The sequence below is a fragment of the Pogona vitticeps genome, chromosome 9, assembly GCF_051106095.1.
Source record: "Pogona vitticeps strain Pit_001003342236 chromosome 9, PviZW2.1, whole genome shotgun sequence".
Lineage (NCBI taxonomy): Eukaryota > Metazoa > Chordata > Lepidosauria > Squamata > Agamidae > Pogona > Pogona vitticeps.
In genome coordinates this window covers 3,785,689-3,799,111 of record NC_135791.1, presented here as the reverse complement: position 1 = coordinate 3,799,111, position 13,423 = coordinate 3,785,689, and the positions used below count along the sequence as shown (strand labels likewise).

The 13,423-nt window shown below is 44.2% G+C and overlaps 1 protein-coding gene across 8 annotated transcripts in view; it reads left to right on the top strand.

Annotated features, from left to right (window-relative positions):
- Positions 1 to 13,423, top strand: part of LOC110087305 (zinc finger MYM-type protein 4) — a 49,882-nt gene that overhangs the window by 12,954 nt on the left and 23,505 nt on the right. For 5 of the 8 annotated variants that reach the window (XM_072980190.2, XM_072980191.2, XM_072980187.2 and 2 more), the window contains exons 2-10: positions 3,338 to 3,398; positions 6,042 to 6,087; positions 7,204 to 7,732; positions 8,127 to 8,194; positions 9,464 to 9,634; positions 10,580 to 10,658; positions 11,091 to 11,343; positions 11,897 to 12,071; positions 12,606 to 12,818. In XM_072980190.2, the coding sequence (XP_072836291.2) occupies positions 7,228 to 7,732; positions 8,127 to 8,194; positions 9,464 to 9,634; positions 10,580 to 10,658; positions 11,091 to 11,343; positions 11,897 to 12,071; positions 12,606 to 12,818 (1,464 nt within the window). In that variant the 5' untranslated portion in view covers positions 3,338 to 3,398; positions 6,042 to 6,087; positions 7,204 to 7,227. The remainder of the gene's footprint in view (positions 1 to 3,337; positions 3,399 to 6,041; positions 6,088 to 7,203; positions 7,733 to 8,126; positions 8,195 to 9,463; positions 9,635 to 10,579; positions 10,659 to 11,090; positions 11,344 to 11,896; positions 12,072 to 12,605; positions 12,819 to 13,423) is intronic. The other 3 variants (XM_072980192.2, XM_078380068.1, XM_078380067.1) reach the window with 1 other exon arrangement.

Sequence of the window (13,423 nt, the reverse complement as noted above, 5' to 3'; positions counted from 1 at the left end):
AGACTTACCAGAATGTTTGGGCGACTGGATCTCTGTTCTTGTGCTGCAGCTGCCAGTCATAATTTACAGACAGCTTTGAGGGGTGTTTGTTTGTTTGTTTGTTTGTTTGTTCAATTTATATCCCGCTCATCTGACATATTAATTAAGATTTGTGAGAATCAGCTTCGAATTCTCTACCTCACAAGGTTGTTGGGAGGATAGAGGAGGAGACCCTGATGTACCTACCGTACTCTCTTGGACTCTTTAAAGAAAATGTGGAATACGTAAAGTATATGGAAAAAAATATCTATGGCTCTCCACGTGTTTGCATTGTCCTTCCACTTTGGCTGTTGGTCTACTTTTGCAAGTCTGGCAGTATCTCCAGGGCCACATAGGGAGTGATTTGAATGGCTGTTATGAGACACAAGGAAGAGGACAGTTATGGAGAAAGGCTGGCTTCGGAATAGTAAAGAAAGCTTTCTGTTTCAACTTAGTTTAGCATAAAAGGTCTTCTAAGGATCACATAATTTTCTCATGCCCTGTGGCCTGGTTGTCTAAGTTTAAAGAAGGAGGGAGGGAGGAAGCAAAGAAGGAGTTGAAGGAAGGATGGATGGGTGGACGGATAGATCAGAGATGTGATAAGGAATCTCCCAAGTACATTCTGTTGTGCCTCTTTTATTGTAAGGAGCTTGTAAAGAAAACGGTTCTTCTTCATAGCCTCTGTGAATCACACTATGGGTAATCCGCGCATGCGCGGAGTCTTGTTGGAATATTCTAGAGCTTCTGCGTAGCAAAGGAAAATGCATTAGCATAGATCCCCTCCCCCCTGGTATATGCACCTTGTCGCCAAGGCTCTCCATTCAGTTTCTTTCAACCGCTGCGTTGAGTGCCTTGATCGTTACTTCTGTGAGAAATCTGAAGATGAAAGAAGGAAAGTTATTGAACTTTATTTATTATTATTATCATCATTATTTTCAAAAGATGCTCTCTGGCTTTAAGGCTGAAGTGTTCCCCACCCCCACCTTTCTGTTGTTTTCTTTTCTAAACCAGTTCTTGGTTCATGGCCTTTTCAGGCCCATTTAAAAGCTGTGTTGCCTGCGATAATGAGATCCCGCTCTCTGATGGCCATGCTAAATGCCTTTTGTGCCTTGGTGAGGCCATCAAACTTCCTCTTCCTCTCGCTGCAAAAACTTTAAACGCTGAGTTCTCCGCAGTTGCCTCTCTAGACTCAAGCTTCGGCTCTGGGAGCAGTCTCTAAAGCCATGGATGAAGCTGCTTCCGAAGTGACAGAACAGCGCCTGTCAGCTACTCCATCTTGCTCCGATCATCAGCAACCTACTCTGCCCTCAATATCGACAGTCACGCAAGTGCACAAAGCCAAACATTTGACATCGAAACCCTCGACATCGAAAACAGCCTCTAAGAGAAAACCATGCATGGATACTTCCTTGTCACTGGAACTGTCACCTCCAAAGAAGGGTCAGTCTTCGAAATTAAAGACTTCCACAACCATTTCCCCTACTCCACAACCACCGGAGTCTGGGAACCTCATTGGCACTTCCACCTCATCAACCTCACCATCACAGTCTCCCGAATGAGAACAGTGTGTTGATCGACTCACAGCTTCCCCTGATAGCCCGCGACAATCCTTGCCCCTTCGACATCAACAACTCGGCATTGACACCTATATTTTCAGGACCAGCTGTCTGATAGACACAGAACCTCCCGTCACCAGCAGAGGATTTTCAATCCTATGCTCAACTAATGATTTGTACGGCCAAATCCCTCGACCTACAAATCCATAGACCCACTACTGGAGCAGCAGATCATATTTATGATCCCATCTTTAAAGATGTTATCAAACAGATCCATATCTCCATGCTCCCTTCTTTCCTGAGCACAGCTAGACATTCTTTGATCAAACCAGCATCATCTCATTCGGTGTCAAAACGCATAGACAACCTTTATCGAGTACATGATCCGGGCACAGTCTTTTACAGAAACAACGAGTTCCCAATTCCATATTCGTCAGAGTTTCACAATCTCGCTCTCAACACAGACAAATACTGATACCACCTAATAAAGACAGCAGACTTCATGGGTAGATGGCTATAATCTTCTGCCACCTGCTAACTATCAGGGAGCTAAGGGCGCCTACCAACGTTTTCTCTGGACAGTATGTCTCCCTTTATGGATGCTCTCCCCGAAGATAAAAGGGTCTTAGCACAAACTTTTCGACAAGAGTGTCTTTTGATGGCGAAACCACAGATGCTGTTCACTAGACACACAGTTGATGCCACACCTAAATCAATGGCTACCTCCGTAGCGCTTCGACGTTTTGAAGTTCTCCTCTGGGTACAGTAGCTTTTTAGTCACCCATAGTGTGGTTCACAGAGGCCACGAAGAACAACAGGTTACCTACCTGTAATTGTAGTTCTTTGAGTGGACCTCTGTGATTCACACGTCCCAGCCAGCCCTCCCGTCTGTCACGCCCTTTTCTTTATGCGGCGGTTGACCTAACAGAAGGGAGAGCTTTGGCGCCAAGGTACATATATCGGGGGGAGGGGTCTATGCTATTGTGTTTTCCTTTGTTACTGCAGAAGCTCTAGAATACTCCGACGAGGCTCCATGCATGTGCGGATTACCCATAGTGTGATTCACAGAGGTCCGCTCAAAGAACTACCATTACAGGTAGGTAACCTGTCGATACTCCTTTTTGCTCATGAAACACTGTAGAGTGCCATATACATTCATGGTATTAATGGGTGGGAACTACCTAAGCAAAGGACAAATGTTTTATTGGATTTTCTGTCCAAGGTTGAAGCTGTCGCTGAATTAGGAATATTTGGACAAGGAGTACAGTCATGGTATACTAATGGGGTGGTGGTGGTTTAGAGACAGATTGTGGGGTAGTTGCCATGGAATTTGCCATTGAGGGAGTCATGTGAAGATACTAGGGCCACCAGTGCCTTTCTTAAAACAATGTTATGTCGCAACAGGCTCTGATCCCTTTTCGTGTCTCTGATGGGAGAGTTTGGAAGGCAACTTAGTTTTTCTTTCGGAAAATGGAACACGAGAAACCCATCCGCTGCTCTGCTCTTCTGTGTGGCAGGGAAAGGAAGTGTCTCCTTTGCACTGCAAAAGGGGTGGTGGATGATGGCACGGTACTGAAGGAAGGAGGGGGAAGGAAAGAGCAGGAACAGTGATAAAGACGTTACTCAGAAGTAATGCGTGCACCCCTTTAAAGGAGAAAGGTGGGGTAAAATATTCTGAATAAATAAGTAAGTCAGATGTCTTCTGCATGGGAAAGGGATGAAAGGTTGGAATTGTAGCTGCTATAAACTATTATCCTATGCAGGTTACTCGGAAGTAAGCCCCACTGAAAGGTCTGGACAATTTCCCAGAGTCACTTCACAACGGTGAGTCCGTTTTGTTTTCTGTCATCTGAAGTTTGGAATAAGTTGTCCCTAAAGCTAAAATTTTGAAGGTTGTTCATAGCCTGTAGGTTATCTGTCTTGGGCTGTCTGCTGAACATAAATGGATAAAAATCTTCATTTTTCTGCTTTCTGGAATGGGGTGTCATGCACTTTATAAAATATACGTTAATATTTGGGTCTACATCAATGTAGTACTCTGAAACACACTTCCAGCTGCTCTTTATGTGTGTCTCATATCAGAAAAACTGAATTTTAAAAAAAGACTTCTATGTTTAAAGAACTGTAATTTTAAAAATACTAATTGCTCAGTAAATATTAGCCCAGTCTTAAAAAAATGGTCAGTGCAAGCCATTTTGCCATCTGAGGTCAAAAGGCAAATGGCACCCCCCCCCCAACATTAAGAAAGATTGTAGACAATTAAGGGTCTTTTATGTTATTTTTGTACTAGAGCTTCAAAAAAGTAGAGGCATTTTTACATTTCCTTGGAAGTAATTGTAAATTGAATAACCAATGTTTGTTGTCATTTAATAGCACACAAAATTAGTTGCCCAAGGCTGCCTTCCATGTCTTTTAATGTTAGAGTATGCCTTGCTTAATAATTTCATGCATACTGAGCCAATAGTCTCTTTTGAGCAGTAAATGTTCCCAAGATAATTTTATTTGCATTTTGCTGCATAAACCAAGCTTGAGACAATCTCGTTTTCCCCCTCTTAAATTATTAGCATTGCCAACTTTATAATAGTAATTGCTAAGAGTTGTCTATTACAGTTTTGCATGCTACATTCTTTTCCCGTCCAGAACCAAATTGCTGATTTTTTTACAATACCTCTTCTAATCTGCATAGCCAAGCAAGAACTAGTGTATTTTAACTTCTTTCTTGTGATCAGCATTCCTGAATTGATTCTGGATTTATTAAAATTTGTTACTTTTTGCTCCAGTTACCAACTCAGCCCACCACAATAATTGTATGACTGCTATAATACAGAACACACTTTGGTGATTTTAGAACTGAGTGAGTTCAGTACAAGATGCCTTGAGCATCAGCCATGAACATTTTTCACCAGGAGACATCTGGGTCTCACGAGTAAATGGATATCCCTTTTGTATATGTTGAACAGAGCACTAAAAAACATGACTAATTCAATCAAATGATGTTAAGTAGAAAGAAGAAGCTAAATCTAATTATTCATTTCAACTAGAGGAGATCCATTGAATGATTAGGATTTGTTAGGACCTGTGTAAGTACTGTCAACTTTGGGCGCAGTTACGCTGACAAGAAAAACCGCTGTTGAACATGGTTTTGCGTAATTAAAATCAGTTTGAAAAATCCCAGCTACACGACACACCGTGAAGCCTGCTTCTTCTTTTTACCACAAACTGATTTTAAAAAGAGGAGGAGGAGGAGGAGGAGGAGGAGGAGGAGGAGGAGGAAGAGGATGAGGAAAGGAGGAGGAGGAGGAGGCTGGCTGGGGCTTTTTAATTTAACATGTTTCTGAAATCAATTCTTTATGCATCGCTTCAGGCAATGTGAACGCCCCTTTGTGGGTTTCAATGTCAGAGAGACTGCCGTCTGTCTGAAATATTTTTTAAATTCATTTTTAACTTTAGCACTGCATTTTGCACTGTACCAATTTGCCACTTAAATTTTGGGTTCTTTAAAGGAGACAGGTGAGGTAAAATTTTATTAAACAAATAAATAAAATAAATAATAATATTTTTTTAAAGAGAGAGAGAGAAATGCAGGAGCTTTAAGTGCCTACTTTGTATCTGAGTAATACTTTTCAAAGTGAACACACATAGCACTACAAAAGCCACGTGACTACAAATTGATTTAAAATACATTGGAGCTGAATCTGATACAAATCTGCAGCATAACGGCACCGTCACTGAGTCTATTCTAGTGCTGACCCACAGTTGGCTTTAGCTCATGATTGAAAAAGCTACAATATTATGATTTACTGTCGGTCTGAATACTTCCTACTATCAATTTGAAAAACTGAATTTGGAATTCATGTGAATGGCACACAAATGCGTAGACGGTGCTCAGAAAATATATATATATGCCTATGGAATGAGGTGCAGTAAGACATACTGTGGACTTAAAACAGATCATGGCCTTCTTCGCTTTCCTACAAGTCCATTGGTCTTAGTCGGCATAGTCAATAGTGAGGGATGTTGGCATCCCCTTAACACCCAGAGAGCCACACCTTGACCCACCCCAGTTTAAAATATTATTTATACAGAGCAATGTAACAAACCTATTGAAGCTGAATCTCCAGCCTCAATCTTGTACTTGCTATTCAGGAACAAAAGGTATCACATCTGGCCCTTTTTAAAAAAAGCTTCTTCTAGTTACACAAGAGGGGCTTGGCCATCTTCTCAAAGATTTCTGTTGAATATATTTGTCAGAGCATCCATTGTGAGCTTTCCATTTCCCAGATTCATGGCACTCACACCAACAGGAACCTTAATTCTGGCTTTAAACTGTAGGGTTTTTGTTCTGGCAGTCTTCCACTGTCTTGTTGAGTAACCCTACATAAACCCCAAGCCAGTTTTGTATAGACCTGGGTGCTGGGGACATAAGCAAGACAAGATAATGATGTGATTCCTTTTTTCTATTTACAGTTTGAAGACAAAGCTGAAGCAGGTTTTGGCAGCATAATACAAAAACGTAAGCAGTTATTTTGTTTGCTCCCGCTGCCCCCTTTGATGACAATTCATGCCCCCATGGTTCAGAAAATGAGATTTCAGGTGGCCTAAGAAAGTGACTGCCGCCACATATTGTACGTTGTGTATCTGTTTATCTAAAGAATTCCATATAATCCAGCCTAGTAGGGGCCGCATATGGGACAAAATCAGAACTTCTAAGACTGCAGTTGGTATCCTGCAGTCCACGGGCTACTGTGTCGCACCCAGTTGTGTGCATGTTTTGGGGATTGTTGGGTGATTTTTTTGTTTGTTTGGGGGGTCCCTTTTGTACCCCCTAAACCCCTTCCCAGGTGATTATGCCTTTTGAAAAAGCAGAGTCACATCTGCAGTCCCCCCCCCATAAAAATTGGCAGAAGATGTTGGTGTATAGCCCCCAGGCCCTTGACTATATGTCCACCCGCCCTGATTGCATACTGTTAAATATTTGTTGTTTCTGTTGTTTAAATGATAGGTTTCTGGAGATGTTTAGTACGCTAATGTTCTCTACAGCCTTTTTAGGAAGTTCTTATAGGGTTTTCCGTGGACATTCAGTTGCCCATTGTGAGTGCATAAACATCTGAAGCTCCATGGTGGAGAAACCTTTAGTCTGAGCAAGCACTAATCTTCACATTTTAAAACTTGGCTCCTGCTATAAACCAGTCAGTCTAGCTTCAGTTCCAAATAAATTGGCAGGAAACCTTTTAAGGTTAGAAGTGTTATATATTTCTAGGGATGGAGGTAGCTGTCAGACAGTGGATACCTTCCCTGTGACCAAAGTGTAAAGAGATTATATCCTTTTAATGGACAGGGAGAAGAAGCTAATAGGGCAGATAATAAGGGTTTATAAAATTATTAATGGCAGAAACATTTTACAGATTTTCTTTGGAAGAACTCCAACTTGGACTTTGTAGAAGAACTTGATTGAAAGTCCGTTCTCTGTCACACATGGCATAATCACATTAGAGCTGAGATAATTAAGTAGCAAACAAGCAAACCCACACAAGCTTTTCTTTCTCTGAGTGCATCCAGTCTTGTATTTGCTTCCACGTTGCTACTGAGATGACTTCTTGGCTGTGTCTGATCCTTCCCTTTTCTGCAGGTGGTGACCTTGTACATACTAAGGATGTCAGAGAAAACGGTCCACAACCTTACCCCTGCCTTTGACGGCCTCTCGTACAGAATGCAGAACCGCACAGGCTCTACGAATTCTTTACTGGACGACAGCGATTACTTCCTGAACTCTGGGGATCTGACAGGGATTCCTGTTGTAGGAAGTGACAACGAAGACGAGCAGCCGTTCGCTCCAAAAGACATCCTTCCTTCTACCATCCGGCCAGAGGATAGCCGGGGGGATCTCAGGAGGATTCGGGATCACGCAGTGGACAGCGAGAAGGACATTCAGATGCAAGCCGTGATCCAGAAGGAGCTCTCCCCGCCGTTTGACAAAGGACCCTCTCTGTTTAAGTCTGTTCGGAAGGATTTTAGCATAGCAAGAGATGATGGGAAAGAGGCTTTCCTGGCAAAGGATAAAGTCAGAGAAGGAGCCTATCAAGACCGGGACAAGCGTTTGGAAAAAATGCCGAAGGAACTGGATTCCAGATTGAAAAGCAGTTTTCTCGATAAATCAGGTAAGGTCTTGTTTTCTAGGATAAGGTGGCGAAAGATCCCAAATGTCTGTGGTTATCTCAGTTAGCTTGTGCTTAACAGAAGCTGGTCCACTTGCCATCCGGGCCGCTCTCCACTCCTGTTACCCATAATGGGCTGCCATATTTTGTTTCCCGGAGCAAGAACCTCTTTAGAAAATGCTTGGTTCCATGAACTTTTAAAAACAGGAGAACAAACTGCGGCGTAACTGCCTCCATTTCAATAGGCATTCAAAGGAAGCCCCCATGAGCTCAACCGAAATGAGTGAAGGGTGCTTCATTTGATTGGTTGGGCTTGCTTTCAGATAAGTAGCCACTTGAGAAATGTTGCTAAATCTCTGTCCACAACATGGCTAATTGAATCTTATGTTTTCCCCAGTTACTAATCAAGTAGAAGAAACATTACGGACGCAGTTAGGACCACAAGCAACAGAAATTAACTTCAGGGTAAGCTGTGGGCCATGTGACTCTTGGGGTGCCTCGGTATACGGTGTACGGAGCGCGAGGGATAGATTATTCTAGAGAAGCTGTTGGGCCACTGATGAATCTTCTGGTCGTGTTTGGCCCTGCTGTCAGAATATGAAAAGAGTGAGCCGGCGAGATGAGCTGTAGCGGTTGAGCTGTTCTGAGCTACGAGCAGCAGATGGCAAGGTAGACACACTTAGGAATTGCTGAAGTGGGATGATGGTAGAGAAGATGCTCCTGTGTCTGAAGGGTTGGGAGACAGGCTGACTGCCTTGAGGGCAGGAAAGGAAAGCGAAGGGAAGAGAAGACTTGGAAGATTGAAGTCAATCTGGGAGAGGGAAACAGACAGAAACTTACAGAACGAAGGATTGCTGAGATGAGAAGGGGTGGACTTCACGTTTACTGATTTAAAATAAAACTAGAGGACTATAGTCAATAAATCCAGATGTTATGACTTTGTTAATAAACTGCTTGACTCCACTCATCATCATAATCAACCCCTTAGAGCTGGAAGGCACCCTTTGGATTATAGCAGTGGTCCCCAACCCTGGGCCTCCAGATGTTCTTGGACTTCAACTCTCAGAAATCCTGGCCAGCAGAGGTGGTGAAGGCTTCTGGGAGTTGTAGTCCAAGAACATCTGGAGGCCCAAGGTTGGCAACCACTGGATTATAGAGTGCAAGCCCTGTCATGGTGACACAGCGACCAAGGACCTAAACCAATGAGCTGTCCAACCGTTCTGTCCAACAGAAAGACCTTCCGTCCAGGCTCAGTCCTGTATTGTTCCAAAGCACAGGGCTTGAGCAGAGGTCCGTCCACCATTGTCTAAAATCAGCACAGCTTAAGAGGAGAAGCTGCTTCTGGGAGTCCAGTTCCCCAGAATGCTGGGTGGGTGGAGAGTTGTGGGTTTGTAGTCCAAAAGGGTCCCTTCACCCCCCCCCCCCCCGCTTCCCATGCTCCCTGGGAAAATAGCTCCCGCTCACATTAGTGAGTCTTCTCATTCTTTGTTAACTTCACAAGAGAGAGATTTGATTGTTTCATAGTAGGTTCTTTAAAGGGCAGCTGGGAATGACCGAGCGGGAGAAGCTAAGGGATTGTCAACGTCTCGTTTTCTGTGCAACAGGGTATAGGTGTCGCTCTGAATATTCGAGAAAACATTTGAAGGGTATATAGAGTCAGGTTCTACACTAACTGGGGAAAGGGCCACCCCGTCTTGTAGATTAACAGAACGCTTTGTCTTTCTGATGTATTAGGAGTCTAACTACCTGTTTCCTAATAAGGAATCGGTCAGTCAAGAGCTCGGAAATTCCTACGCGGCAAATATTAGAATTAAGGAGGAGCCCTTGGACAATGACTATGATAAAGCAATGGCACCTCAGCCGGGGCTGCTGAACAAAATTAAGGACGAACCAGATAATACTGAGGTACGATGGGACCTGAGCCACTTGGCCTTATTGCGTATCTCTGTCTTGCAATCGCAACATTGACTGCTGGTTGAAAATCTCATGGGGAAGAGGTCACTGCAGTGCGGGACACCCCCAGCATTATTTTGGCTGCCGGCTAGAGACCTACTTGTATACCTGTGCAATAATATTCTGTATTTGTTCATAGTGCCAGCAAGTTGCCCTCGTTTTGAATGAACTGTTTTCCATAGGCGGTGTTTCATTATACAGTAGTCCTCCTTTTTGCCACGGGTTTCGTTGCATTCTTCATTGTAGGTTACTTTGAGATTTATTGATGAGCAGTGGGAAAGCAGTATAAAATAGATCAGTAAAAATAAGGTTGCCTGTTTGTGATTGGCCCTTTTGGTTGCGGCTACACTCCGGGTCCCGCATGTAATGGCTGGATGTAATCTGCAGTGAACAGAGTAGGTCCACCAACTCTGTCCACACACACACACACCATATATATGGTAACGGCAGGACAGCGCATGAGGCAAGGATTCTGTAATGGTTTCGAACTCCAGGAACAGAGGCAGGAGTCTCTGCTTCCCTGTCACCCTGCAGGTAGGCACTGATAGGGGTCAGAAAATGTCCAAGTGTTTCACTGCCTATGGAAAACAATCAATTTCTACATCGACCCTAAGGAGTTAGACTTAATTAATAGGAGTCTGACTTATTTAAACCACACACATAAAGTATTCAAATATTGGTAGGTTTTGGGAGGCATTTGCATGTTTTGTTCAGCAAGTAGAAAACAGATGAACACGTGAGATGGGATCCACATTCTGCTGAGGGCACTGAACAATTTTCCAGTCCAAAGTATTTTGAAAAGCCCACGTTACTGCGTAAGGCAGACAATCTGAGAAAGATTTGTTACCCCAGGTTGCTGTAGCTGGAATTTCACCTGTCCTTTTTTTTCCCTTTCAGGAATATGGCCAGCAGCCTAAAACTCAGGAAGGAGAGCTGAAGATCAGCGCTGTGTTTTCAGTCAGCGGCAGTCCTCTTGGTAAAGAACAGTATTTGCAGTTAGTGGGGTCAAGGGAAGCAACCACTTCAGTTCTGCAGGGGCCCTATTTTCCCTTCACTTGCTTCTTGCATGATGGGGGTTGATAAATTTAAAATCAAATATATATCATTTCTAGCAGGACTTCCAGGGTGGTTCACAAAAGCAAGGGGGAAAAAATCAGAAGTCAAAACAAAGTGTAATCAATCCCATGTTCCATTGCAGCAGAGTTAAAAGCAGAGAAATTTTTTAAAGATACTTAACGATGATAGCAGGCTAACATGTCTGGGGAAGAAGCGCCCTTTGAAAGACAAAATGAGACCACCTTCCTCTCTTTTGCTGGCCTCCACTCTCCTCTGCTTAGGCAATCCCTGGAAGAGAATCTCCAGGGATGGCCCCCTAATTACAGTGTCTGTCTCCTCTCTTTTTGGTAAGCTCCACAGCTGACTTCGAATGTGCCACCTAACCCCCCACCCTCTGGTGTGAACAAACTGCTCCCTTCAGTCCCGAACGTGGCTATTCGGGTTTTCTGTTCCGGATGCAAGAAGATTTTGCAAAAGGGGCAAACGGCGTATCAGAGGAAAGGCTCCACTCAGCTCTTCTGCTCCACACTGTGCCTCACGGGATACACTGTACCAGCTACCCGACCACCAGCTACTACCAAGAAAACCTGTTCCAGCTGCTCAAAGTAAGGCTAAGCGGTTTGAAGTCATTTGAATAAATGAAAACCAGAATCCGTCCAGGATTGCAGCCTGATCCAAATAGCTCTAGTGATTAGTGGCAGTGGGGAAAAAAAGTAAGTTGATGGCCTGGAGATCATTTTAGAATGATGCAGAAATGCTAGAAGATGCAATGATAGCCGCCAACTTGGAAAGTAGATAAAAGTCATGGATGTTAGGACAGCTGGGAGCTGTTAGTTGGGATGGCATTTTGAGCGTGCGGCGCTGGATTCCCCAACCCGGGAACAACTGGCATAAAGCTTGTGTTACCCCTGGAACCCATCTAAGCTCTTCCCGCTTACCCCCCGTTTTTGGTTGAGGAGGGGCTCAGGTCAGATTTTACTCAGTTTCCAAGCGCTTGTGGTTAGGTCACCCTCATAGCACCGTTTGCCCTGTCTGTGCAGTAGATCTCGCTGGGCACAAGGTGGCCGCGAAAGCTGCAGAGAACCCAATAGTTTAGTGAATGGTATTATTTAAATTTCGTTCGCGCTACGAACCGTCTCTCTTTTGGAAACCCTTTAGGGAGATACTGAATCCAAAGGATGTGATTACGGCTCAGTTTGACAACACAAACTCCAGCAAGGATTTCTGCAGCCAGTCGTGTCTTTCCGTGTACGAACTGAAAAGGAAGCCGGTCGTCACCATCCACACCAACAGTATCTCCACCAAGTGCAGCATGTGCCAGAAGAACGCGGTGGTGAGTGAACTCGCCCTTCCTGCCTCGCTCCGACGGTGGGGCTGGGGTAGGCTTTAAGGCTGTGGCTCGGTACTACACCCACACCAGAGTCCCGTCTGCTGATTCTGGATTTCCATTTGGGCTGTTCAGATTTGGCTTTGGGTGATGGGTTTCCTGTTGAGTTTGAGGGCCAGATGGTCGGGTTTCCTTGTTAGGGGGCATGGTTAATACACGAGAAACAAGCCGAGGTAACAACTGATCCTGACAGGCCTTTGGCTTCCTCTAGATCAGTGGCTCCCAACCTTGGGTAACCCAGGTGTCCTTGGGCTGCAACTCCCAGAAGCCTTCCCCACCAGCTGGGCTGGCCAGGATTTGTGGGAGTTGTAGTCCATCTGGGGGGCCCAAGGCTGGGAGCCACTGCCTTGGAGCCATGGACAGACGTGGCCATTGTGAGTGAGGTGTACCGGTGCACGCGACTCCTCGAGGAGGAGAAGAACCGCCCTCGTTCCGTGCAGCCACCTTGGCACGCTCTCTCTCTCTCTTTTCCCCGCTCAGATCCGGCACGAAGTGAATTACCAGAATGTTGTACACAAGCTGTGCAGTGACGCCTGCTTCTCCAAGTTTCGTTCCGCTAACAACCTGACCATGAACTGCTGTGAAAACTGTGGGGGTTACTGTTACAGCGCCTCGGGCCAGTGCCACATGCTTCAAATAGAAGGGCAGTCCAAAAAGTTCTGCAGCTCGACGTGTGTCACAGCGTACAAGCAGGTTTGGATGGCCTTTGGTTTGTTGTGTGTGTCTGTGTGTCTGTGTCTGTGTGTGTCTAATGCATCCTTTTGAAAAGTGTGTTATCATATTGGACTGTTTGTGAGAAAAGGGAGGAAAACCCTCAAGCTTTACCTCTTTTAAGAACAGAAGATGCTGCCTTAATTAAAGCTGCATTTGGGTGGAGGAACTGCCCAGAATCCAGAACTGTATACTCCCACTTGCTAAAAGAGCTGCAAAATGTTGGGATAGGGTAAGCGATGGTTTGCGGGAAATGAGCTGTGGACGAACGAGAGGGGATGAATCCTGTCCCTGGAAAGGCATCCTATCAAGAGCTCAGGAAAGTTATTCTTTCAGATTGTCATATACTTTCTGCTCGCGGACCGGATGCATTGCGATCATTTATTTTAGTTATTTAAAATATTAGTACCCCACCTTTCTCCTCCAGGGGACCCGAGATGGCTTACAGTAATAAAGCAAATAATATAAAAACTGGAAGGAAATGGGAGGAAACAAATAAAATAATAATAATAATAATAATAATAATAATAATAATAATAATAATAATAATAATAATAATAATAATAATAATAATAATAATAATAATA